The 27,427-nt window shown below is 42.7% G+C and overlaps 1 protein-coding gene across 4 annotated transcripts in view; it reads left to right on the forward strand.

The window, feature by feature from the left end:
* PCSK5 (proprotein convertase subtilisin/kexin type 5) overlaps nt 1-27,427 on the forward strand; it is a 955,602-nt gene that overhangs the window by 321,444 nt on the left and 606,731 nt on the right. For all 4 annotated transcript variants that reach the window (XM_073670684.1, XM_073670697.1, XM_073670703.1 and 1 more), the window contains exon 8: nt 14,410-14,622. In XM_073670684.1, coding sequence (XP_073526785.1) covers nt 14,410-14,622 — 213 coding nt within the window. The remainder of the gene's footprint in view (nt 1-14,409; nt 14,623-27,427) is intronic.

Genomic DNA, 27,427 nt, shown 5'->3' on the forward strand with positions numbered 1-27,427 from the left:
AGTGGCTAGGGTGTGAAGGGAGGACCGGGGAGCGGCGCTGCGGGTCGGGATACTTCTGCTGCGAGCGCCCGCTCATGTCCCTGGTTCTCGCAGCGCAAGTATCCGCACAGGCAGCGCCGCTCCCCGGTCCTCACTAATACGATTCCGCTCCCCGCTCCTCACCAATACGATTCGCTGATTGGTCGCGTGCGGAGAGCGCGACCAATCAGTGATCTTGGCGCTAAAGTTAAACACCGCTCTGCTGATTGGTCGCGGCCGCTGCCCGCGACCAATCACCGATTTGGGCGCCACATTTAAATAGCGGCCGCGACCAATCAGTACAGCGGTGTTTAAATGTGGAGCCAAGATCGGTGATTGGTCGCGGTCGATATTTAAATTTGGCGCCCAAATCGGTGATTGGTCGCGGGCACCGCCAGCGACCAATCAGCGATTTTTAACACAAATGTCCGGACCTTTGTAACACCATGCTGATACTGTGGGGACATCAGTGGCTAGGGTGTGAAGGGAGGACCATCCAATTGATCGCGGCCGCTATTTAAATGTGCCGCACAAATCGGTGATTGGTCGCGGTCTTGGCCCGCGACCAATCACTGATCTTGCGGCTAAAATTAACCACTACTGTGCTGATTGGTCGCGGCCGATATTTAAATTTGGCGCCCAAATCGGTGATTGGTCGCGGGCAGCGTCCGCGACCAATCAGCACAGCGGTATTTAACTTTTGCACTAAGATCAGTGATTGGTCGGGTCCGAAGACCACGACCAATCATCGAATCGTCTTGGTGAGGACCGGGGAGCGGCGCTGCCTGTGCGCCGCTCCCCGGACCTCCCTTCCGCATGGATGTCAGCGACGCCGGCGGTCCTTCCGCTGCTACCGGCCGGGACATGAGCGCCGAGCGCCGCTCATCTCCCGGCTGCATCTCCGTCCCGCAGATGGGTCCGGCGGTCGGGGTCCTTCTGCTGGTACCGGCCGGGAGATGAGCGCCTCGCGGCGCTCATCTCCCTGCTGCAGCGCCGCTGAGCTCCGTCCCGCAGATGAGCCGCTAACGGCCGCCATCTTTTTTCTGAAATCCCGCGGCGCTGATTGGCCGCTGCCGGACCAATGAGCGACGCTGGATTTCCTGGACAGACAGACAGACAGACAGACAGACAGACATACAATTATATAGTAGATATATATATATATATATATACATACACTGGGTGCATTCTTCCAGTTTCCCCCCCGCCCCCTGCAAAAAAAAATGCATAAAGTAACAATAATCAGTGCATATTACTTCTATGTGTATGAGTTTTCAATATCTGCCACATATTAAAAATTTGATTAAAAGGGTTGTCTCCTTTCAGAAAACTATAAAATATAATCTGCCGGCCTTCCGCTTCTCCACCTAGTATCTGATCATCGTCTGCACCAATTGCGTCACATGGATAGCGCCGCAGCTAATTAGTGAATTCAGCACCTTGTGCTGTCTCCATGGGCAGAACAGCTGAATTCAGTGATTGGCTGCAGCGCTGTCGATGTGATGTTAATAGAGAAAAGGGCAGAGGCAGAGAGCAATGGTGAGACTAAGTGATGCTCAGTTTTGTGTTGTTATAAATACTGCTGATTATGGCCAATATTTTTCTGAAAGGACAAAGCCCCTTTAAGGCGATGTGTCTGCCAGGAAGTTCAATGGTCCACTACTTCCCACGACATGGCTGATGTTACAGTTCTAGGGTCCCCTCGCTGATGGCTTGGAATGGAGAGTCTGCAGTCTTGTGCCGCTCACTCCTTATGCAGTGTTTGCTAGAGAGAAGCCTGGTAACTTTTTATCTACAGTGTAGTATCAGACTTGTAACGTCACAGGAACATTTACACATTTTCGCGCCTTATGATTTTGTTAAAAAAAATAAAATAAAATGAATGGTAGAAGCCTTGGCTTGTGCTAGCAGCTTGGCCTGCACCATGTCTATAGCGACTTATAATATCACAGCATGTTTTCTTCATCAGGACAGGACAAATAGTGAAATCGAATTCTTCAGATGTGGCCGCCCTGTGCCAACACATCTTTCTACACTACTTGGTGGACTTCATCATGTTCCCATTACACTATTGTGTGTAGAGGATTGGATGACTGCCCAATGCATTTGATGGACGTTAATGATGAGATGTGATGCTGCTAGGCCTTTTGGGCAAACTCGGCTGGAATCTTCCCCTCCCATCGCTGCAGCCCCTTTTCTTCTCTTTCTAAAGTAACTCGGACTGTCATATTGCTATTCATTGGGGTTTAGCACCAAAATAATTCACTACTCACAGGGAACAACACAAAGATTCAGATTTACTTACAAACATTTATACAAGGAAAACGCAGAAGAGGAACACTGCATAGAAAGTATACTTTACATTTGAGGGAATTGTTTTGTGATACATTTCTTAATATAATATTATTATGGTATTTTACCCAATTACTTACAGCCCTGAAGGTGTATTATATGAATAGCTTCTTCTTGCAAAGGGAAATGCATTATGTTGGATATCTATTAAATTATATTATATTCAATTAAATTATAGCTTCACTTTAATACTTTACAATAAAGAGGTTACTATGGAAATCTATGATGGTTATTAACCAATTATTAAAATATGTCAGGACTTCCTCTGTCAGGAAAAAGAGAGGTACTACTTAGACGGAGCACTTGACTTGTGTTGTTGTAAATTTACATTTTACTATTATTTTTATTATTTATATTCATTATTATTTTGTTTCTTTTTTTTCACCTGTCATTACTCGACCATTTTATAAGTTTTTTCCTACTATTCTCTCTTCATTTATTCTAACTCAAGGTCTACCTTCATATCTGTGTGCACATATTTCTATAAATCATATTGCAAGGCTCATTAAAGGGTCGATAATGACTTGTAGGATTGCTACTTCCCTTAGGTGGCCCTAGAGTTCAAGTTCCCTTCCTCTCTGAAGATTTTGGCTATTTTATTTCCCAGAGAAGCATGCAAGGCGTTTAAGTCTCCTCATACTGGTATGCCAGGCTTGGCATGTCACTCTCCACAAGGAGAAACCTTACCCCTTAGATCCTATACTACAAAGACAAATACAGAATGAAACTCTGTGAAGTACTTGCAAACAATGAGGAAAACTTACAAAATGACTATGTAGTATTAAGTCCCATGATGTGTAAGAACACTGCTGCTTATCAAGGTGGCAGTGAGATACATTAGATACAGCCTAGTGTAGCTCTGTTCCATAGCCATATATCTCTCAGCAGTACAGAAGCATTAGCAAATATGCCCCAAGTACCGTATATTATTTAGCCATAGGATGAATACACTTTATATAAATTAAACCTCATTAAATGAAGACAGAGACTAGGGAGGGAAGCTTGTTAAGAGTTAAAGGGATTGCCGCATTTTGTATCTTCAGAAGCGCACCACTCCCCAACCTCCCAAATTCCAGTTACTGGCTGGTAGTGCACTCCTGATGATTGATAGTTCAGACCAGCAGAATCACAGTGTATTCTTTGATGCTGCAAGCACAGGCAACTTTGCCCCTGCAGCATCAGAGGAGCACAGCAGTGCTTACAAGCTTGATGGCAAAGAGCTTGCAAGCGCTGCTTTCTCTGCCTAGGAGTTCAGCCACTGCTGAGAGACTGCACAGGTGGCCAGTGACCTAGGCAATAAGCAGTAAACTATAAATGAAACAATTCCTTTCGTTACTAAGAATGGATACGACAGATAAATAGCTTGTATTTACAAGCACTTTGCAATTTTACCCATGTAAGAAGATGAGCTATTTCAGTAAAATTCTTTATGTAATGAAAAATTATCCAACTTTCTAATATACTTTTGCATTAATTCCTCTCAGTTTTCAGGATTAGGGATGAGCGGACCCATGGAAGTTCGGGTTCTGGTACTCGACCCACACTTTATTCCAAAGTTCGGTCAGGGTACCAGAATTGTACCTGAACCCTATTGAAAACAATGGAGAGCCGAACTTTTGACCTCTCTCGGCAACGGACTTTTCCCGGAACGCCGAACATTGCAATGGACTTCCAGAAGAAGTCCTTGTTCGGCGTGTCCTGCACGAATCCCAGACTTTTAAGTTTGGGTTCGCTCATCTGCATTCGGGATCTCTGCTGTCATTCAATAGAACCCTTCATTGTTTACTTCCAAGAGATATAAATGTGTCCTTCTCGTGTGATTAATATACTGTATCTTGGGTATTGTTATAGTCAAGTATTTAGAATTAAAATTTAAATTGCAAAATCAAATTGAGGAGAACCACTTTAGGCCTCATTCAGATGTCCGTGTTGCAGGTACATTTTGTATCCGTTTTTTCAGCAGGTACCCATTATAATTTATGGTGCTATTCACATGCCCTTGTTTTTTCTCAGATACTGTGTCCATAAAAAAACACAGATATGTCCATTTGTCCATGACAAGCACCAATACAAGTCTATGGGTCATTGAAAAACACGTACAGCACAAACATGGCTTCTGCGTCAACCGTGTGCTGTATGTGTTTAACAATGGAAAAGATAGGCAAAACTTTGTCATGTATTTATCTTTTTATCCATCCATGAAAAACACTGATGACACAGTTATTGTAAAAATGGGCACACGGATGGCACACAGATGCACAACACTTATTCACACCGGTACCATTTTCTCAAGTACGTGATTAAACACCTACATGTGAATGAGGCCTTAGGAAAAGTTCACATGAGCGTATTTTCTGTCCCCAATGCTATCCGTCAAAAAACTCAGCACTCAGACCAATGTTTTTCAATAGGGCTGTTTAGATGACCCTTTTCTTTTTTTTCAATGACCAAATGTCTTTGTGAAAAAAAATCCCAGCTTACCTTAGTCTTCTGTATTTTGGATGAGACTCACCTATTCACGTCTATGGATGTTTAAGAAAAAAAAGGATGCCACACGGATCAATTGTATAACATGCGATTTTTACAGATACATTACAATTTTTTAAGAAAGGGTTTTTGGGCTTGCAAACTTTAATAACTGCTGATGTATACAAACAGATGCCATACGGATTGCATATGGATGACAATACACATGAAAAACATCCGTTTTTTTCTGGATGAAAATCGAACAATTTTTTTAACATGCTGATGTCAACTTACAGTAGTAGCATGGGCTGGCAGTAATGATAATAATTGGCACAAGTATACTGAAGGCTAAGCTGTGTTTCTCAATTTCATTAATGTGACTCATAGTATCACAGTTGTAACCCGTTCTTCATTGCAGGTGCCAAGTATTTTTCTTTGGCAGAGTTATTAAAAATCTGTAGTTTTGCAATTTTCCTTTATTGATCTAGTCATACGCTGGAATTTCGTGTGTCTGAGCTAGAGGCTGCATATAATACCTTGAGGAGTAATAAAAAATCAATTATTTTCTTATCTACATTAATTTGTGTATTAGGATGAGACCAGTCCACACGTGTATATCACTGTTTATGTCCAGAATAATTACACTATGCTCTTTTGCTTCACCCTGGAATTACTGGACTTCATTACGATTCCATATTAGAGCAGAGCATTATTAGAGGAATCAGTGTACGGCTTCATGGACATAGCAGTAAAATACAGTGTACATACAGTAGTGTGCTCTAAGGGAAAATATCACAGTTTCAAGGGTATAGGTACTTTTAGGAGCATTTTTTTACCTAAGTGAAACTTGGGCTAAAAAGCATTTTTTCAATAAGGTTCCATCAAATATTTTGGACAGTTTTGCTTCTGCAGCCTTTTTCTATCACTGTAGACAGTTACACTTAACGGGGTTGTCCACTACTCGGGCAACCCCTTTTCATCCTTATGTTTCCGCCCCAGTAAAATAATAACACTTACACTCAACTCCGATGAGGCAACCCCTTTTCAATCTTTATGTTTCCGCCCCAGTAAAATAATAACACTTACACTCAACTCCGATGAGGTACCGTTCCAGTGGTGTCGGCACGGGCTCTCCCAGGGCTCGCATCACATTTATATGTCACATGATCACTGTGGCCTATCAGTGGTGACTTCACTCTCCCCTCCTGCAGACAAATAAAGACATCCAGAGGAATAGAGAAAGCTGCTGTAGGAGAGGAGAGTGAAGCCAGCACTGATTCGCCATAGGGATCGCCTGACTATAACAATGTCACAAGAGCCCTGGGAGAGCCAGTGCAGACATCGCTGGAATGGCGCCCACACCGGAGGTGAGTTTCAATGTTATTATTTTACTGGGGGGAAACATAGAGATTCTGAAGGGGTTGTCCTAGTAGTGGACAACCCCCTTAACAGCGGATTCTGTGAATGAGTTTGACTGATAACAGGGTCTGAGGCTCTCACCTCTCTTCTCCTGGACAATATTCTAACCTGATTTATGACAAGATGAAAGCTGAACTTTCCTTTGGTAAAAATGTATGTTTGAAGATTGCTTATGAGAAGAGAAAGGGCTACAAACTCTGCACTCACTGACAGGTTCACTGTTAATTTATTCTGCAGTCTGCTATCTCCTTTCATACACAAATACTGTTGGAGAAATCCAATTGTAATTCAGATTTTTAGTCCAAAGGCATGTACTTTAGAAAAAAAAGAGGTATCATTACCTTTGAAATACTAGAGCCGGCAGGAGGAAGAACTTTGTCACAGTGGCTGCTCATCCTGTGTCATAAATTTAGCTTAAAGACATGTTAGAGTTTTTTCTGTAACTTATGCCATTGGTTGGCTTACTGTAGAGCAATATTTTGATGATATCTGTAAAGCGTTGTGGAAATGAATGGCTCTATATAAGTGAGTAAAATAAATAATTATTTTAGGCAGATTATTAATAAATTTGGCACAGAATGCTGGCACAATTGCAATATGAAATCTGTTCCAGTAACCCTTCCAAAAAACTGAGATAGTCCTTGAAGACCTGAAATCACTTTTTAGCAATGGACTAAAACTACCGGTTTATTTGTCCTAAAGCGACTTGTTGAATTCCCAGTGGACACAGATTTTAGAATAGTACTACTGACAGTATAATATCTGTTTCAGCTCTTTTCTAGTCTGCTTAAAATTCAGCTCTTGCTTTTCTTGAACACATGAATTTAATATTTTTGTTTTCCTTATAAATTGTGTTGGCATTGACTGAATGAGCCAATCTAAAAATGCATTGTTTCTTGAAAATGTTATCCATGCAACATTAAAGGTGCAGACAACAGATCTATTTATTTTCACTTGTTTCTTTGCCAATTGGCTAAAACTGACCATGTGACCTGTCATATTCTTTGTTGTATAAATTTAGTCATGATGATTTATATAAACTCAGATGCCCTGGAAAATATATGCTTACAGTTTATACTGTTTTAGCAGTACTGCTCTCAATATTTTCTGAATATACTTTAGGGAGGAGGAGATCACCATCTATGAAGTAGAACAGATGGTTGATTTTAAGAGCAGCTCTCAATATGGAAGACTCGATGCAATAATGAGCAGTTGTATATACCGTAGGTAATTCCTTGGTGACAATAGTGGATCACTAGGAGTTAAGACCCCCTTACTAATTTGATGATGGTTGTCCAAACCTGCCGATTTTGCAGGGGTTTGTTGACCATCTGATGTGTTTGGAGGCCTCCTGACTTACCAGACAGATGATGTCGGAGGAGAGAAGGAAAGGGCAATTGGAATTTCAATGCCTGATCATTTTGTTTTCAAGGGAGAATGGCCATTGCCAGACACTTTGGCCACTCTTTTCTCTACTTTAGCCCTTGAAAACACATTAATTCTAGACTGAGCCTAGTATTTGGGGAATAGGAGGGATAGCTGTCTGCTGAATGAATGTTTACCCAACAGCTATCTCATGTATGTCCAGCTTTAGAACAACCAGAAGCACAGTTATCACCTCATTGTCATAATGGCTTCAGTCTTTAAGGCCAATCAACCAATGTTGAAAAACCAATATTAAAAAAATAATTTGCTTTGCTTTTTGCTTTTAACCCCAACATGAAAAAATTAAAACAGTTTTATAATACCTGTGCTAAGGTTAAAAAGTAAATTGTTATGAAAAGTAAATTTATATTGATATTTTATATCCAAATAACAAAACTTAAAACATCTGATACATGACCTGCCTCATTTGTTCATTCAAAACAAAAAAATATATATTTTTTAAAAAAACACAAAACATATCCTCTGTGATACAGAATGGCTTGCGTGCCATATCTTTTTAATAATTTCAATTTTGTATAATGACCTATTGAAAAATGGCAAAATTGCACAAACATCTAGTGGTAATAGGCACAATAAATCATGTTCAATGCCTTTGATCATCCAGTTTTGTGCAGTAATAGTAAGACAAACACAACATTGATTAACTACTATAACCCTATATAAATATTTAGACTGTCACAGGAACGTGCACCTGGATCACCAGTGTTCTCTCCTAATACGGACTATGGTCTCAATCTGACATTCCAATAAATATATTTATCAGCAGATTTAACATTTCCTAGAATTCATTCAATTAATACATTTGACACATACAGTCGATTACATAAGTTAGTGAAAAGATTTCTTCTAGATAAAGAAAAACTAATGTATAGATTCCTTGTCACTTCCTTGGACTATACCAAGCTATGGTGTGCCAAATGCTTTGTGTTTGACCCAATATTGACTCAACGTTTTATTTATTGACCCTACATATTCTCCATTTCTGGTTATTCATCTTTTGACATAAAACATTTAATTAAGTTAATAATAATTTAGCCATAAGCAAAGTTAGAACAACACTTTTTTGTCAATGCAGCCTAGTAGAACTGAGTAATTCTTTACTAAAGCCTGGAGATGGATGCATTTGGAGTCCATATGATGCTATGGAAGAATTAATTTGAATATTATTCTCTAAAATGTTCAAAACCAGATTAATTCACCTAATGAGCCCTTAATTGCAGAATGATTTGCTAATTCTGAAAAATTGAAAGTTGAAAACGTTCTTGGATCTACCAAAGAATGCTGTATTTCAGTAAAACTGTAGATTGCTGTTAGCAGTTGGGGTTCTCCAAAAAGGGAATGTACAGTACAACCAATGCCGCCAAATTCCAGCATAGTTCACAGCTCTGTCCGTCCAATTGAATTGATTAGAAGTGTTATTTGATGTTGGATTTTCCATGACAGAGAGGATATTGAATTATTCTTTTGCTGAAACATTTCCAATATTAGAGAAGACAATGATTTCATACAAAAAAAGAGATTCCTTAAAGATCTATTCCTGACCTGGTGATAGAGATGTGCTGCTGCACACGCAATTCCATCAAGAACAATTAGGTGCTTGATATAGGAAATATTATATATATATATATATATATATATATATATATATATATATATGTATATATATATATATGTATATATTTTTATATATATACATATATATATATATATGTTTCAAGAAAAGTATATCTACAGTGGGGGAAAGAAGTATTTAGTCAGCCACCAATTGTGCAAGTTCTCCCACTTAAAAAGATAAGAGAGGCTTGTAATTGACATCATAGGTAGACCGCAACTATGAGAGACAAAATGAGAAAACAAATCCTGAAAATCACATTGTCTGATTTGGAATGAAATTTTTTTCACATTTTGGTGGAAAATAAGTATTTGGTCAATTACAAACAAGCAAGATTTCTGGCTCTCACAGACCTGTAACTTCTTTTTTTAGAGGCTACTCTGTCCTCCACTCATTACCTGTAGTACTGGCACCTGTTTGAACTTGTTATTGTTAGAACCCTCCTGTTTGTTTTTTCCATCTTGTGTTTTGCGGTCACGTGACCATCTGCCTTTATATTCCAGCTCCGCCTTTTTGGCTGTGCTGGACTTCAGTTTTGTTTGACTGTTTTGCTAGCCAGGTGCTTCGATGCTTATCTCTCAGCTTGGTCCTTTGGGACCTCTAGTACCTTTTTGTCAGTTTATCTTTTGTTTTCTGCAACAACTTTCTCTGTTCAAGAGGTGTCTCTTTTTGTTCCAGTCCTTAGTTCTTTTAGGGACCCCTTCCCTTTATTCTATAGGTCTTCGTTCAGACTAGCCTAGGACTAAGGCGGGTCTTTTCGCTAGGAACAGGCAGCCCGCTACATCGTAGGGATTCAGCTTAGTCTTACTGTAGGGAGAGCTTTCCCCTTCTTTCCTTAGTTCTTGTTGCAAATCATAACAGTTATCAGTATAAAAGACACTTGTCCGCAACCTCAAACAGTCACACTCCAAACTCCACTATGGTGAAGACCAAAGAACTGTCGAAGGACACCAGAAACAAAATTGTAGCCCTGCACCAGGCTGGAAAGACTGAATCTGCAATAGGCAAGCAGCTTGGTGTGAAAAAATCAACTGTGGGAGCAATAATTAGAAAATGGAAGACATACAAGACCACTGATAATCTCCCTCGATCTGGGGCTCCACACAAGATCTCACCCCGTGGGGTCAAAATGATCTCAAGAATGGTGAGCAAAAATCCCAGAACCACACGGGGGACCTAGTGAATGACCTGCAGAGAGCTGGAACCAACGTTACACAGGCTACCATTAGTAACACACTACACCGCCAGGGACTCAGATCCTGCAGTGCCAGACGTAGCCCCCTGCTTAAGCCATTACATGTCCGGGCCCGTCTGAAGTTTGCTAGAGAGCATTTGGATGATCCAGAAGAGTATTGGGAGAATGTCATATGGTCAGATGAAACCAAAGTAGAACTGTTTGGTAGAAACACAACTTGTCGTGTTTGGAGGAGAAAGAATGCTGAGTTGCATCCAAAGAACAGCCGAACACCATACCTACTGTGTAGCATGGGGGTGGCAACATCATACTTTGGGGCTGGGCTGTTTCTCTGACAAGGGACCAGGACGACTGATCCGTGTACATGAAAAATGAATGGGGCCATGTATCGTGAGATTTTGAGTGCAAACCTCCTTCCATCAGTAAGGGCATTAAAGATGAAACGTGGCTGGGTCTTTTAGCATGACAATGATCCCAAGCACACCACAAGGGCAACGAAGAAGTGACTTCGTAAGAAGCATTTCAAGGTCCTGGAGTGGCCTAGCCAGTCTCCAGATCTAAACCCTATAGAAAACCTTTGGAGGGAGTTGAAAGTTCGTGTTGCCCAGCGACAGCCCCAAAACATCACTGCTCTAGAGGAGATCTGCATGGAGGAATGGGCCAACATACGAGCAACAGTGTGTGCCAACCTTGTGAAGACTTACCGAAAACGTTTGTCCTCTATCATTACCAACAAAGGATATATAACAAAGTATTGAGATGAACTTTTGTAATTGACCAAATACTTATTTTCCACAAAAAATTGAAAAAAATTCTTTCCAAATCAGACAATGTGATTTTCAGGATTTGTTTTCTCATTTTGGCTCTCATAGTTGAGGTCTACCTATGATGTCAATTAGAGGCCTCTCTCATCTTTTTAAGTGGGAGAACTTGCACAATTGGTGGCTGACTAAATACTTTTTCCCCACTGTATGTACTGTGATAGAAAACTATTAAAAATTGAGTCCTCGGTGACACCTTTTAATGGCTAACTGAAAAGATGGTAACAAGTAGCAAGTTTTCAAGACTACTCAGGTCTCTTCATCAAGCATAAATATACAACTGTTGGTGAAGAGACCTGAGTAGTTTTGAAAGCGTGCTACTTAGAACCATCTTTTCAGTTGGCCATTAAAAGATGTCAACCACTGAGGACTCTCAATTTTTTATATTTTACTGTTTACTTTTAGTATGTGTATGTCTATATGTGTATGTGTGTGTGTGTGTGTATATATATATATATATATATATATATATATATATATATATATATATTTATATTTATTGCCCCATGTGTCACTTGTGCAAAGTTTACCACTTAAGATTTCCTCCATTGTCTTTAATATATGTTCACACTGATTGTGTTTTGATGTAGAATTTGGAGTTGATTCTTTTCCAAATTCAACATAAAGAAATGCTTCAGATATTCTGTGTTTTAGTTATTTTTAGCCTGATAAATGAAGTAACATGCCAATTCTACAGGCTTTTTGCCTGAACAAAAAATCTTAAAAAAAACAAGTCACGTCCAGAGAACTTTAGCCTCATTTGCATATGGAGTAAAACATCCTTTTTTCAGTAATGAAATGCCTAAGTTCAGATTGCCTTATTTTTCATAGATATACAGTGGGTACGGAAAGTATTCAGACCCCTATAAATTTTTCACTCTTTGTTTCATTGCAGCCATTTGGTAAATTCTAAAAAGTAATTTTTTTTCTCATTAAAGTACACTCTGCACCCCATCTTGACTGAAAAAAAACAGAAATGTAGAAATTTTTGCAAATTAAAAAGAAAAACTGAAATATCACATGGTCATAAGTATTCAGACCCTTTGCTCAGACACTCATATTTAAGTCACATGCTGTCCATTTCCTTGTGATCCTCCTTGAGATGGTTCTACTCCTTCATTGGAGTCTATCTGTGTTTAATTAAACTGATAGGACTTGATTTGGAAAGGCACACACCTGTCTATATAAGACCTCACAGCTCACAGTGCATGTCAGACCAAATGAGAATCATGAGCTCAAAGGAACTGCTCAAGGAGCTCAGAGACAGAATTGTGGCAAGGCACAGATCTGGCCAAGGTTATAAAAGAATTTCTGCATTACTCAAGGTTCCTAAGAGCACAGTGGCCTCCATAATCCTTAAATGGAAGAAGTTTAGGATAACCCGAAGTCTTCCTAGACCTGGCCGTCCTGCCAAATTGAGCAATCGTGGGAGAAGAGCCTTTGTGAGAGAGGTAAAGAAGAACTCCAAGATCACTGTGGTTGAGCTCCAGAGATGCAGTAGGGAGATGGGAGAAAGTTCCACAAAGTCAACTATCACTGCAGCCCTCCACCAGTCGGGCCTTTATGGCAGAGTGGCCCGACGGAAGCCTCTCCTCAGTGCAAGACATTTAAAAACCCGCAGAGTTTACTCAAAAACACATGAAGGACTCCCAGACTATGAGAAATAAGATTCTCTGGTCTGATGAGACAAAGATAGAACTTTTTGGTGATAATTCTAAGCGGTATGTGTGGAGAAAACCAGGCACTGCTCATCACCTGCCCAATACAATCCCGACAGTGAAACATGGTGGTGGCAGCATCATGCTATGGGGGTGTTTTTCAGCTGCAGGGACAGGACGACTGGTTGCAATTGAAGGACACATGAATGCGGCCAAGTACAGCGATATCCTGGATGAAAACCTCTTCCAGAGTGTTCTAGACCTCAGACTTGGCCGAAGGTTCACCTTCCAACAAGACAATAACCCAAAGCACACAGCTAAAATAACAAAGGAGCGGCTTCAGAACAACTCTGTGACCATTCTTGACTGGCCCACCCAGAGTCCTGACCTAAACCCAATTGAGCATCTCTGGAGAGACCTGAAAATGGCTGTCTACCAACGTTCACCATCCAACCTGACGGAACTGGAGAGGATCTGCAGGGAAGAATGGCAGAGGATCCCCAAATCCAGGTGTGAAAAACTTGTTGCATCATTCCCGAGTAGACTCATGCCTGTACTAGCTCAAAAGGATGCTTCTACTCAATATTGAGCAAAGGGTCTGAATACTTATGACCATGTGATATTTCAGTTTTTCTTTTTCTATAAATTTGCAAAAATGTCTACATTTCTGTTTTTTTTCAGTCAAGATGGGGTGCAGAGTGTACTTTAATGAGAAAAAACAATGAACTTTTTAGAATTTACCAAATGGCTGCAATGAAACAAAGAGTGAAAAATTTAAAGGGGTCTGAATACTTTCCATACCCACTGTACATGCCCATATGGGCACTTTTGGGGTATTGGGTGGATTATGCTGAGAGATTCCCTTTAACGCAGTTGTATTAATGGTAGAAAATTCCATTATGTTGTAGTTAATGAAAGAGTTAATCACTGAGCTATTAAAACCTCCAATTTTGCTTTTGGCGCCTTTCTCTTTCATTCATTTTCAGATCTCAGTATCCTGTTTAGATGATCTCTTCTGTTTTATGTACATCAGTAGATTTCAGCAGCTGGCTTCAGATAAATAGCTGAGCATTAACAATTCACAAATCATTGATGTACCCTTTATTGTTTGTTGTGAGCTAAAGATGGTATAAAAGAATACAGTTCAATACCCATAAAAAGTTCAAATATACAGTAAATATTATATTTGTACCACACCCATAATGGAATCTCTGTCAAACCAAACTCTGATGTACAGTATTTGAATGTCATCTCATATTAATAGCTGACTGCTTCATTCTACCTTTAACATTTCTAAAAATAAATAAAATACGTGTTATAAGTGATGCAAAATATAAAGAAACATGTAGATACATACATAAATATATGACTTTATGTTTTTAAAATTTCTTCTTTCATTTTTGCTGCATTTCTCTTTTTTAGGGAAGGAGAGGTTATGGCTCGATTTTTGTCTGGGCTTCTGGCAACGGTGGTAGAAGTCGAGATCACTGTTCATGCGACGGATATACTAATAGCATCTATACGATCTCAATCAGCAGTACGACGGAGAGTGGCAAGAAGCCATGGTATCTAGAAGAATGTGCCTCAACATTGGCTACAACATATAGCAGCGGAGAATCATATGACCGAAAAGTGGTATGTCATTTCTTCTTTATGGCTTCCGATGTGACTAAGGGGAGTCTTGTTATTCTCTGTACAGCTTTGATAATTGGCAAGACTTATGTGACCAGTACTGTCCTTTTGTACAGCTTTGGGATTGACGGTCACTCCTTCATATAAAAGCAGAAGTTTTATTTTAAAGCACAGTCCAGTGGCATACCGCTAATAGTGGCACACCACATGGCTTCTATGGGTCCCATGAGTCAGGAGGCCCAGAGCTGGGGGCCCCACCCAGAACTTGCACTTTCAACTATATCCAAGGTTGATGGTACTACATCGCTCCCACTGTGGCGAGCAGTGCAGAGGATCAGACCACACACTGAACAATAATACTATTTGTAGGGCTATTTAGTGGCCGTTATATTATTTGGAAGACTATGTGGGGGCCAGCATACTATATCGAGGTCTATGTGGGGGACTATCATTATTTGGAATGCTATTTGAGGGTCATCATACTATTTGAAGGGCTATTTGGGGGTTCATCATACTATTTGGAGGCCATCATACTATTTGGAAGGCTGTGTAGGGACCAATTATACTGTTTGGAGAGCTGTATGAGAACCAGTTACACTGATTGAAGGACTGTGTGGGGGTCAGTTATACTGTTTGAAGGGCTCTGTGGGGGCCAGTTATACTGTTTGGAGGGTTGTGTTGGGGCCATTATACTGTTTGCAGGGCTATATAGGGGATTATATACTGTTTGGAGGGATATGTGCGGGCCATTATATTGTTTGGAGCGCTGTGTGGGGGCCAGTTTATAATACTGTTTGGAGGGCTGTGTGGGGTGCCATTATACTTTTTGAAGAGCTATGTGGGGGCCATTATACTGTTTGGAGTCCTTGTGAGGGCCTTTATACAGTATGGTGGGTTGTGAGTGGAGCTATTATACTGTGTGGAGGTCTATGTGGGGGCCAGTTATACTGTTTGGAGGGCTGTATTTGGGTCAGTTATACTGTTTGGAGGGCTGTATGGAGCCATTATACTGTTTGTAGTCTTTGTGGGGGCCTTTATAAGGTGTGCAGGGTGGTGCGGCGGCCATATTGTTTGGAGGGCAGTGTGGGTGGCTGTTATACTGTTTAGAGGGCTAGTGAGTGTCATTATAATGAATGCATGCCATTGTACAGTGTGGAGGGCGGTGAGGGCCACCATACCATATGGAGGGGCCCAATCAGCACTTCTTCTATGGGGCCCCATGATTTCTATGTACTCCTTTGGCACAGTCATATTATTGTGAATCACATTTTTGTTTTATAAGTGGAAATGTAACTAGTCATAAGGACTTTGTTGACTAATTCACAAAGCAGTGTGGCATATACTAAGAAATGGTGTCATCAAGCACTTTGAAAAGGGCTTGTCACCCCCCTGACGTGTCGGCGTTTTTAAGGATGTGCTGTTCTTCTGTTATTATTACTAGAGAATGGGCTTTCCATTTTGGGGGTGTTTCCCTGTACAGTCTGACATTGTCCAATCAGCACTGGCAGTGTCAGAATTTGAGGGACACACCCCTTTGACAAGAGGAATGGAAAGTTGTCAATATAATCATACATTTCTAGGAGAAATAACAGAAGAATGGTAAAACACAGAGTTTACAACAACAGGATTCACAATTGTTATGAAATAGAAAATGCAAGTTCTTTCTAGAACGGATTCCTATTCTTTCCTATTTTAAGAGTATTTATAATATTAATAATATTAAACTTTATTGAACTTTGATGAATTGTATTTGGAATTACCACAGCTTAATGTTATTTCTTCTACATTCATCCTATTATTTGCCACAGTTATTTTTAAATACATTTATTTCACCAGAAAATGAATCAAAATAGTTAAACAACTGACATAATATTACTTCAAAGAAATTAATCTAATTTAGTTTCTAGATTTACATTTGTAGTTTCGCTTACTATTTCACAAAATGTCTAAGTTTCTACACACATGCAGTTTTTAGAGCCATTTTTAGGCATGAAGGGCTTTTTTTTGGCAGGAAGGGTGGGGGGGCATGATTGTTGATCTGCTCATGTGTATGGCTTGAAAACTCATTGAAAATCTGCAGGCATAATTCTAGTCTAATTGTGTTACCCACTGCAGTCTCAAATTCTCCGAATATGTCAACATTTAATAGATTTTTAGCATTAAATAATAATACATTTATCTACCTCAATTTATAATTACTTTAAATGATGTGGTTATATTTCAGTTTAATATACACACATTAAATTCATCCAGAAGAAGAGTATTCTTTTGTAAGGTTAATTTTAGGCAATCAATATACCTCAGAAGGAGTTTTAAGAAATAACCAATAGTGTTGAGCCACCCCCGTAGTGTTCGAGTTCGGTTCGGTTCGTCGAACACCCGTGTGTTCGCCGAACTGTTCGTCGAACTGTTCGTCGAACACCTTCGAACACCGTTAAAACCAATGGCAGGCAAACAAAAACACATAGAAACACATAGAAAACACCTTCAAAGGTGTCCAAAAGCTGACAAACTGCTCAGAAGACACAACTAACACATGGAAAAGTGACAAGTACATATAGTCATGCGAAAAGAAAAGAGGTGGAGGAGTAAAAGGAGGGGGAGACACAGATATAGGCATGTCATGCCCTTCTAAAATCCAAAAAGTGAGAAGCCGACACGGCCAGTCCGCTCCTGCCCGTGCCACCTCCGTGTCGCTGGGTTTGTGCCAGAGCCGCGGTGAACCCTGACGGCCAGCCCCCCTCTCCCAATACTGGTGCCTGTCCGCTGGTGGGTCGAGCGAGCCCCCCTGTGGTGGAGGCAGCTCTAAGCTTTTTAATTTAAATTGTCTCTCTAATTTCAATGAATACACTTTAAATCCATTTACAAGGATCTATTGGAGGGCAAGTCTCATGCCAGCAGCCGCGGTAATTCCAGCTCCAGTAGCGTCCACTAAAGCTGCTGCAGTTAAAAAGCTTTTATAAGGATCGAGCTCGGCTGTCCACCGCAAGGCATCCTACTGCCAGTCCCAGCCCCTATGCCTTGGGGTGCCTCCTGATGCTCTTCACTAAGTATCCCATGGTCCCGAAGCATTTCCTTTGAAAAAATTAAGTGTCTAAACTACAGGTGGTGTAGCTTGCTTAACAGCTGGGATAATCCGCTGACTAGCAGACACTGCTACTAGGCACAAAGTATTTCCTGGGCTAGATGCAGTTAAAAATTTGTAATTAGATACTCTCGTTGGATGCTGAGAAAGCATTCCATAGAGTCTCCTGGCACGCCATATATGATTCTCTTAAAAAGCTTGGGGTAGGGGTCTAGGGGACCCTTTTATAGCCAAAATCACGGCCCTGTATCGCAATACGTCACCTAGGCTGAAGATAAATGGAACTGTAGCACCCTGAGGGCTCGGTTGCTACAGACGTATTGCACCTCACCCAGAGGTGTGATATCTCACTCTCAGGTAAGGATGGAGTGTGGATCAGGACCCGACACCTGCATGCATTACACCACATTGCCGTGGGGCAGGGCGACCAATATGCCCCTGAGATGGGCACGACAGTCCCTGTCCCTGGCTGGAGTGGGGGGAGGGAACACTGAGGAAGGGGAACCCTGTAGTGCAGGAGCAGGGAGGAAGCAGTTCCTGGGTGCATTGAGAAGGGAGTATAAAAGGTGGGCACCATCTTAGTTCAGTGCAGAGAAGTCTGAGCAGAAGTGGCAGGGAGCAGGGGCTCTGCATGAGCTCTGCTCCGGAGGCGGGCCTAGTAACAGAGGCCCAGGCCTGGAAGAGGGAGAAGGAAGGAAGAGGAGCGGAGAAGGCTCCAGGAACGAGGAATGAAGGGATCCCAGGGGTGCGGACGGGCGAGTCGCCACCGCACGCCCGAATCCACCTGCGTGGAGGGGTCAGGCCAAAGGGGGAGACCGGTCCCCGAACTAGTGGAGGCAGGAAACGACCCTCAGCTAGAAACCGGAGGCTCTGACATTTTATGTGGCGCAGCCCCTCGCTACACCCGCTAGGAAGGCACCACATAGGGTCAGGGAAACTGGCGCCAAGTTTACCAAGAGGAGGCCCGAGGCAGCCGGACAGAAGTGTTGGTAAGAAAGGCCAGACAAAGGACACACAAAGGGGGTCCTGTGAAGTGCTCCAAAGTTATCTGGGAGTTGTCTGAGCCCCTCACCTGGTGAGCCCAGTACGACGTGGGCAGCCGTTACCTGCAGACGTGGTCTGGATAATAAGAACTGTGAGTAAAGGCCCTGGACTGCATCACTGACTCCATGTCGTTACTGCTGCTGCCCTGCACCATCACCCCCATCCTCCGCATACACTGCCCTGAGGCTATACTCCTCCCGTGGGGAGTTATGCTACGCTCTGCTGCACCCACAACACCAGCCTCAGCGGTCTGCCCTGTAGCGGCGGTTCACTCTGACCGCAATCCACGGGTGGCGTAGTCGGACATTTAAACATCAAAACCACATAAATAGTTCCGCCACTGGTTTGACCGCCCTGAGCCACGGAACCGGGTCGCCGCCACGAAGACTACAACCACCAGCATCCACCAAAAAGGGTCCGGCTCCGGGTGTCCCAAGGCCCAGGGGGTGCGTCAGAACATTTTCATCACCTTTCACAATCACCAATGGGACAAGGCAGGGATGTCCTCTGTCCCCTCTCTTATACATCCTAGTGACGGAGCACCTGCTCTCATCAATTCGCCATAACCCCAATATTAGGTGGATTGAGGTGGGAGGCACCGAGTACAAGTGCTCTCTATTTGCTGATGATGTCCTAGTATATATCACTCAATCACATATATCCATCCCTGCTGTTATGGCTGAAATAGATCACTTTGTTACATGGTCAAATTTTAAAATCAATGCAGCGAAGTCTGAGGCCCTCGATGTCTCCCTCCCCAAATCCATATAGGATTCCATCCAGTCCAACTTTCCCTTTGCCTGGCCCTCACAGGGTATCAAATACTTAGGAATTCCTATTCATAGAGACCTCTCCCATCTATGTTATCTTAATTTTGGGCCCTTTATTGAACAATTCCATACAGACCACGGTTGGCAAGTTAGAACTGTAGGATTCACTACGTGAACCACTGGTGTTTTGTGGAAAAGCACATGTACACTGCGTTCCAAATTATTATGCAAAAAGTGTTTAGGAGTGATAAGGGAAGAATTTGTTTGTTTGTCAGTTAAACTCATTGATGGTGATGTGTGTCAGGGCTCTTTATATCACTGTAAGCAATTACAGACACCTGTGCTAATTAGTTTGGCAGGTGTGTCCAATGAAAGGCAAGACTACTTAAGAAGGCTCTCTCACATTATTAAGCAGCCTACATTTTCTGCCAAAATGGGAAAGAAAAAGGATGTGTCGGCTGCTGAGAAGCAACAAATTGTGGAGTGTTTAGGTCAAGGCATGACTACAATCAACATTGTGCGATGATCAGGATGAAGTGTCTTGGCAATCAAGAAGTATGTAGCTGATTCACAGTACACACGTGTGCGTGCTGATAAGGGCAAATTGAGGACTCTTTCCTACAGGCAATTACGTCAGGTTAAAAGAGCAGCGGCAAGAAAGCCTTGTCATAGCAGCAGACAAGTTTTTGAAGCTGCTGGTGCCTCCAACGTCCCCCGAACAACAAGATGCAGGGTCCTTCAGAGGTTTGCAGCTGTGCATACGCCATCCTGTCGACCTCCTCTATCCACTTCACACAAGCAGAAACGGCTCCAGTGGGCCAAACATTACATGAAGACTGATTTCAAAACTGTTTTGTTCACGGATGAGTGCCGTGCAGCGCTCGATGGTCCAGATGGATGGAGTGGAGGATGGCTGGTTGATGGACACCCCACGCAAACACGGCTACAGCGCCAACAAGGAGGAGGTGGAGTAATGTTTTGGGCTGGAATCATGGGGAGAGAGATTGTCGGCCCCTTTAGGATCCCTGAAGGCGCTAAAGATGAACTCCATAATGTATGTGGATTTTCTCAAACAGCACTTCCTGCCATGGTTCAAGAAGAAGAACCGTGTATTTCACAGCAAGATCATTTTTCTGCATGATAATGCACCATCTCATGCTGCACATAAAACATCTGCATCTCTGGCTGATATGGGCATAAAAGGGGACAAACTTATGGTGTGACCCCCATGCTCCCCTGACCTCTACCCCATTCAGAACCTTTGGAGCATCATTAAAAGGAGTGTCTATGATGGCGGGAGGCAGTTCACATCTAAGCAACAGCTCTGGGAGGGTATTCTGTCCTCATGCAAAACAATTGAAGCAGAAACCATCCAAAACCTGACAAATTCAATGGACGAGAGAGTTCAGAAGCTCCTTTCGAACAAGGGGTCCTATGTGAAAATGTAACATCACCTACAATAAAGTTTTGAGTTGAAAACTGTTTGATTTCAGTTTCTAACAACCTGCTAATGCTTATAATTTCAAAAATGACCATTTTTTTGGTCTTTATTAAAATGAAAAGGTTGATCGAAAAGTTTGGGGGATCTAAGAGTGTGGCAACCCAGTAGTCATGATTACTTCGAATTCTGACAATATGAGGGTCATGCTGCAGGTAGTGCAGCAAGAAGGCACTTATGTGTCTTGCGCATCTCGGAGCCCCAAAATTGTTTTCCGGGCTAGATGCAGCTAAAAATTATTTTAATTTTAAATCTGGTGGAGCTTATTATAGATGGCCTAATAGGATCAGTGCTGCACACTGCTACAAAGCCCAAATTATTTTCCAGTCAAGATACAGATAAACATGATTAGTAATTTGAAAGCTTAAAACGGTTGGTAGGGTGATTTTAACCAATCATCAAGCTTTTACTCTCCCCAGGATGACACAGGGGTAGAAAAGTCGTTTCGGATCCATGATTTGTTCATCTTTATGAACGTGAGTCTGTCTACATTATCAGTGGAGAGCCGCGTGCGCTTATCTGTCAGCACACCACCAGCAGCGCTGAACACACGTTCAGACAGAACGCTGGCTGCGGGGCATGACAAGATCTCCAAGGCGTAAGTGGCTAGCTCCGGCCATTTATCCAGATTGGAAGCCCAAAAAGAGCAAGGGTCCAGTGACACAGTCGTGGCTTCAATGTTTACTTGGAGATACTCCTGTACCATCGTCTCTAGGCGTTGACTATGTGTCAGACTTCTTGTCTCCTGTGGCCTTGCAAAGGATGGGCTAAAAAAGTGGTGAAATGATTCTGCAAAATTGATGTTACCAGCAGATACTGTGGTTCTGTTACGGTTTGAGTGCTGAACACTTGACGGTCCCACGGTTGGCAAGTTGGAACTGTGAGATTCACTACGTGCACCACTGGTATTTTGTGGAAAAGCACATGTAAGATTCTGCAACAGTCTCTGCTGATACTCCTGCATGCGTGCATCCCTTTCTATGGCAGGAATAATTTCTGCAAATTTACTTTTGTACCGGGGATCTAACAGTGTGGCAACCCAGTAGTCAGGATTATTTCTAATTCTCACAATTCGAGGGTCATGTTGCAGGTAGTGCAGCAAGAAGGCACTCATGTGTGTTGCGCATCCAGGAGCACCAAGTCCCTGTTGTGTTGGTGGCGAGGTAACAATCATGCTTCCTTCCTCTGTCCTCTCCCCCCAACCTCGCACAACAGAAATGTGATCAAGGTCTCCCTCATCTGATGAGTCTTCCATCAGTTCGTCCTCCACTTCTTCCTGGGCTCCTGCACCTTCCTCACTAGTTTGGCTGCTACCATGCGCCCTGGTAAAACCATCTCCCCCACCCTCACATGCCTGCCGCCTTGGTACTGCCAACCGTCTGGACCTTGCAGATGTTAGCCCTTCCGCATACAACTCCTCCTCCTCTACTTCCTCCACCTCCTCTTGTGCCACCACCTGACTCCGAATTCTGTTTAACATGTGCTCCAGCATGTAAATCACCGGAATAGTCATGCTGATAATGGCATCGTCAGCACTAAACATCTTCGTCGCCATTTCAAAACTGTGCAGAAGGGTGCATAGGTCCCTGATCTGAGACCACTCCTCCAGCGTGATTTGCCCCACCTCTGAATCTCGTTGGCCCAGGCTATACGTCAGAACGTATTGCACCAGGGCTTGTCGGTGCTGCCACAGTCGCTGCAACATGTGCAGAGTTGAATTCCACCGGGTAGGCACATCGCATTTTAGCCGGTGAAGTGGCAGGCCCAACGACTTCTGTAGAGATGTAAGTCGCTGAGCTGCGGGATGCGAACGGCGGAAGTGAGCACACAGCGACCGTGCCCTCTGCAGAAGGCCATCTAGTCTGGGATAGTGGGCTAAAAATTGCTGGACAACCAGGTTCAACACGTGAGCCATACAAGGCACGTGTGTGACATTGCCCCGGCGAAGGGCCGCACCCAGGTTTGCAGCATTGTCGCACACGGCCTTCCCTGGTTTCAGGTCCAGTGGAGACAACCATTCATGAAATTGGTTCTCCAGAGCTGACCACAACTCCTCAGCTGTGTGACTCACATTTCCCAGACATTTCAAAGTAAAAACCGCCTGATGACGTTGAGCCCTACTGCCAGCATAGTAAGGAGGTGTGCAGGATCCCTTCTGCGCAGTTAGAAAGCTTGTGGCATGACCAGACAGGCTTTGGGTGCAGGTGGAAGACCAAGAGGAGGTTGAGGAGGCAGAAGCGGTGGAGGAACTTTGACATAAAGAGGATTGACGCACAACTCGTGGGGACGGCAAGACTTGGACAGCAGCCCCTTGTCCTGCTGTCACCATAGTTACCCAGTGCCCAGTCAGCGACATGTAACGCCCCTGTCCATGCCTACTCGTCCAAGTGTCTGTGGTGAAATGCACCCTGTCACACACAGAGTTTCTCAAAGAAGCGGTGATGTTGTGTGCGACATGCTGGTGGAGCGCAGGCACACCTTTCTTTGAGAAGTAGTGCCGACTGGGCATCTGGTACTGGGGCACTGCGACGGACATAAGGTCTCGAAAATCCTCTGTGTCCACCAGGCGGAAAGGCAGCATTTCTGTAGCCAAGAGCTTGCAGATGGTGAAATTCAACCTCTTAGCTTTCTCATGGCTAGGAGGAAATGGTCTTTTACTTGTCCACATCTGAGGGACCGAGGGCTGGCTATTGTGCTTAGACGGGGTTGATAAGGGTGTCCCCGGCAAACTGCCGGTCTGTGAGGAAGATGCAGGCGGACATGTTAGGTTGCCTTGATCCAAAGGTGGTGCTATCGATGTCGGACAGCGCTCAACACCAGCTGGTGTTACCACCTCCAAAGAAAATGATGACCTGCCAATCACGCTGGCTGTTGCGGGTAAAGAGGTGGCAGGTCTGCGCCCCAAAACAGGTGTGACTGCTGTCCCCCCAGTCACAGAGGATGAAGAGGCCGCGGATGCACAAGATATGGCAGACGGTGGTTGGCCCGGCCGGCTAGGCCGCATTGTAGCACACTGAGCTTCCCACTGCAACTTATGCTTCATGTCCATGTGCCGGTTCATGCATGAAGTACTCAAACTATGTATTTTTTGGCCTCTACTTAGCTTTTGCTGACAAATGTTACAGATAACACGAGTTGGGTCATCTTTATCGATCTGAAAAAATGCCCAGGCTATGCAAGGCTTAGCACCCATGCGACCTGAAGAGCCACCACGACTTGTGGTGAGAGGCAGAGTTGTGTTTGAGGATGCAGTTGTTGACGTGCTTCCAGTACTACGTCTCTGTCCAGGAAGGCGTAACCTGACCTCGTCGTCACTAGCATCTTCCTCCACCTCCTCTGCTGACCTCATCTCTTGGCTGACTGTGGGTTGACAGTAAGTGGGATCTCCAACCTCATCATCATCACCCTGTGTGTTATCACACCCGTCGTCCTCAGAGCCAACCTTTTCCTGCCCTGACAAAAAACTAAAGTTGTCGCTCCAATCAGGTATTTGAGTCTTATCATCGTCTTCCTCATTGTCTCCACCAACAGGAGTTACAGTTTGGGAATGAGGGTCTACATTATGGTCAGAACCTTCTGCGTCTGGTCCTGGATCCGACTCATAAAGATTCTGGGCATCAGTGCAGATCATTTCCTCGTCTGGATTCACAGAAGCGCTGGAGTCGACCTCTGATTCCCAGGCTATAGTATGAGTAAACAGCTCTGCAGACTCAACCATCTGTTCTACCTCATACTCAGACGGGCAGCTGGAGATTTGGGAGCTGTGAGGAAGCAAGTGCGATTTGGGTGACACCTTTGAGGACTGGAGTATTTGTGATGTTGAAGTTGATGTGGAGGAGAGCCCACTTAAAGGAGCACTTGATATCCGTTGAAGCACCTGCTGTTTTTGTGCCTCATCTGGAATTTGTAGCGATTGGCGTGGCCGTAAGAAAGGGATCTTATCACATTGTCCGCTAAAAGAAGTAGACATTTTAGTTTGGCTGGAAGATGGTCTTTCTTCTGCAGATGTTACTGTTGCTTTAACACCTACCCCACGGACACAACCTTTTTTCCCCTTCCCAACACGCCTATTCCCCTTTCCACCAGCAGCAGGCCTTTTTCCACTCATTTTGGTGGTTAACTAGTTCACAACTCTGGAGTTGTTTGCACAAAAAAACAATGGATGGTAACCGAGCAGAGCTGAGTGGCCAAACTGTGGTATTAGGCCAAAACTATTGGCTGGGTTAGATGCAGAAAAAAATTATATTCAATTTGCAACCTGATGGAGGTCAGTATAGATGGACTAATACAACAAGTCCCACACACAGCTAGAAGGCCAAATATTTTTTCAGAGGTAGATGCAGAAAAAAATATATTCAGTTTGCAACCTGATGGAGGTCAGTATAGATGGACTAATACAACAAGTCCCACACACAGCTAGAAGCCCAATATTTTTTCAGAGGTAGATGCAGAAAAAAATATATTCAGTTTGCAACCTGATGGAGGTCAGTATAGATGGACTAATACAACAAGTCCCACACACAGCTAGAAGCCCAAATATTTTTTCAGATGTACTGTAGATGCAGATAAAAATTATTTTGAATTTGCAACCTGATGGAGGTCAGTATAGATGGACTAATAGAGAAAGTCCGACACACTACTAGAAGGCCAAATATTTTTTCAGAGCTAGATGCAGAAAAAAATTATATTCAGTTTGCAACCTGATGGAGGTCAGTATAGATGGACTAATACAACAAGTCCCACACACAGCTAGAAGCCCAATATTTTTTCAGAGGTAGATGCAGAAAAAAATATATTCAGTTTGCAACCTGATGGAGGTCAGTATAGATGGACTAATACAACAAGTCCCACACACAGCTAGAAGCCCAATATTTTTTCAGAGGTAGATGCAGAAAAAAATATATTCAGTTTGCAACCTGATGGAGGTCAGTATAGATGGACTAATACAACAAGTCCCACACACAGCTAGAAGCCCAATATTTTTTCAGAGGTAGATGCAGAAAAAAATATATTCAGTTTGCAACCTGATGGAGGTCAGTATAGATGGACTAATACAACAAGTCCCACACACAGCTAGAAGCCCAAATATTTTTTCAGAGGTACTGTAGATGCAGATAAAAATTATTTTGAATTTGCAACCTGATGGAGGTCAGTATAGATGGACTAATAGAGAAAGTCCGACACACTGCTAGAAGGCCAAATATTTTTTCAGAGCTAGATGCAGAAAAAAATTATATTCAGTTTGCAACCTGATGGAGGTCAGTATAGATGGACTAATACAACAAGTCCCACACACAGCTAGAAGCCCAATATTTTTTCAGAGGTAGATGCAGAAAAAAATATATTCAGTTTGCAACCTGATGGAGGTCAGTATAGATGGACTAATACAACAAGTCCCACACACAGCTAGAAGCCCAATATTTTTTCAGAGGTAGATGCAGAAAAAAATATATTCAGTTTGCAACCTGATGGAGGTCAGTATAGATGGACTAATACAACAAGTCCCACACACAGCTAGAAGCCCAATATTTTTTCAGAGGTAGATGCAGAAAAAAATATATTCAGTTTGCAACCTGATGGAGGTCAGTATAGATGGACTAATACAACAAGTCCCACACACAGCTAGAAGCCCAAATATTTTTTCAGAGGTACTGTAGATGCAGATAAAAATTATTTTGAATTTGCAACCTGATGGAGGTCAGTATAGATGGACTAATAGAGAAAGTCCGACACACTGCTAGAAGGCCAAATATTTTTTCAGAGCTAGATGCAGAAAAAAATTATATTCAGTTTGCAACCTGATGGAGGTCAGTATAGATGGACTAATACAACAAGTCCCACACACAGCTAGAAGCCCAATATTTTTTCAGAGGTAGATGCAGAAAAAAATATATTCAGTTTGCAACCTGATGGAGGTCAGTATAGATGGACTAATACAACAAGTCCCACACACAGCTAGAAGCCCAATATTTTTTCAGAGGTAGATGCAGAAAAAAATATATTCAGTTTGCAACCTGATGGAGGTCAGTATAGATGGACTAATACAACAAGTCCCACACACAGCTAGAAGCCCAATATTTTTTCAGAGGTAGATGCAGAAAAAAATATATTCAGTTTGCAACCTGATGGAGGTCAGTATAGATGGACTAATACAACAAGTCCCACACACAGCTAGAAGCCCAAATATTTTTTCAGAGGTACTGTAGATGCAGATAAAAATTATTTTGAATTTGCAACCTGATGGAGGTCAGTATAGATGGACTAATAGAGAAAGTCCGACACACTGCTAGAAGGCCAAATATTTTTTCAGAGGTACTGTAGATGCAGATAAAAATTATTTTTAATTTGCAACCTGATGGAGGTCTGTATAGATGGACTAATAGAGAAAGTCCGACACACTACTAGAAGGCC

The sequence above is a fragment of the Phyllobates terribilis genome, unplaced genomic scaffold, assembly GCF_046119375.1.
Source record: "Phyllobates terribilis strain yellow unplaced genomic scaffold, ASM4611937v1 Scaffold_1__5_contigs__length_1240528914, whole genome shotgun sequence".
Lineage (NCBI taxonomy): Eukaryota > Metazoa > Chordata > Amphibia > Anura > Dendrobatidae > Phyllobates > Phyllobates terribilis.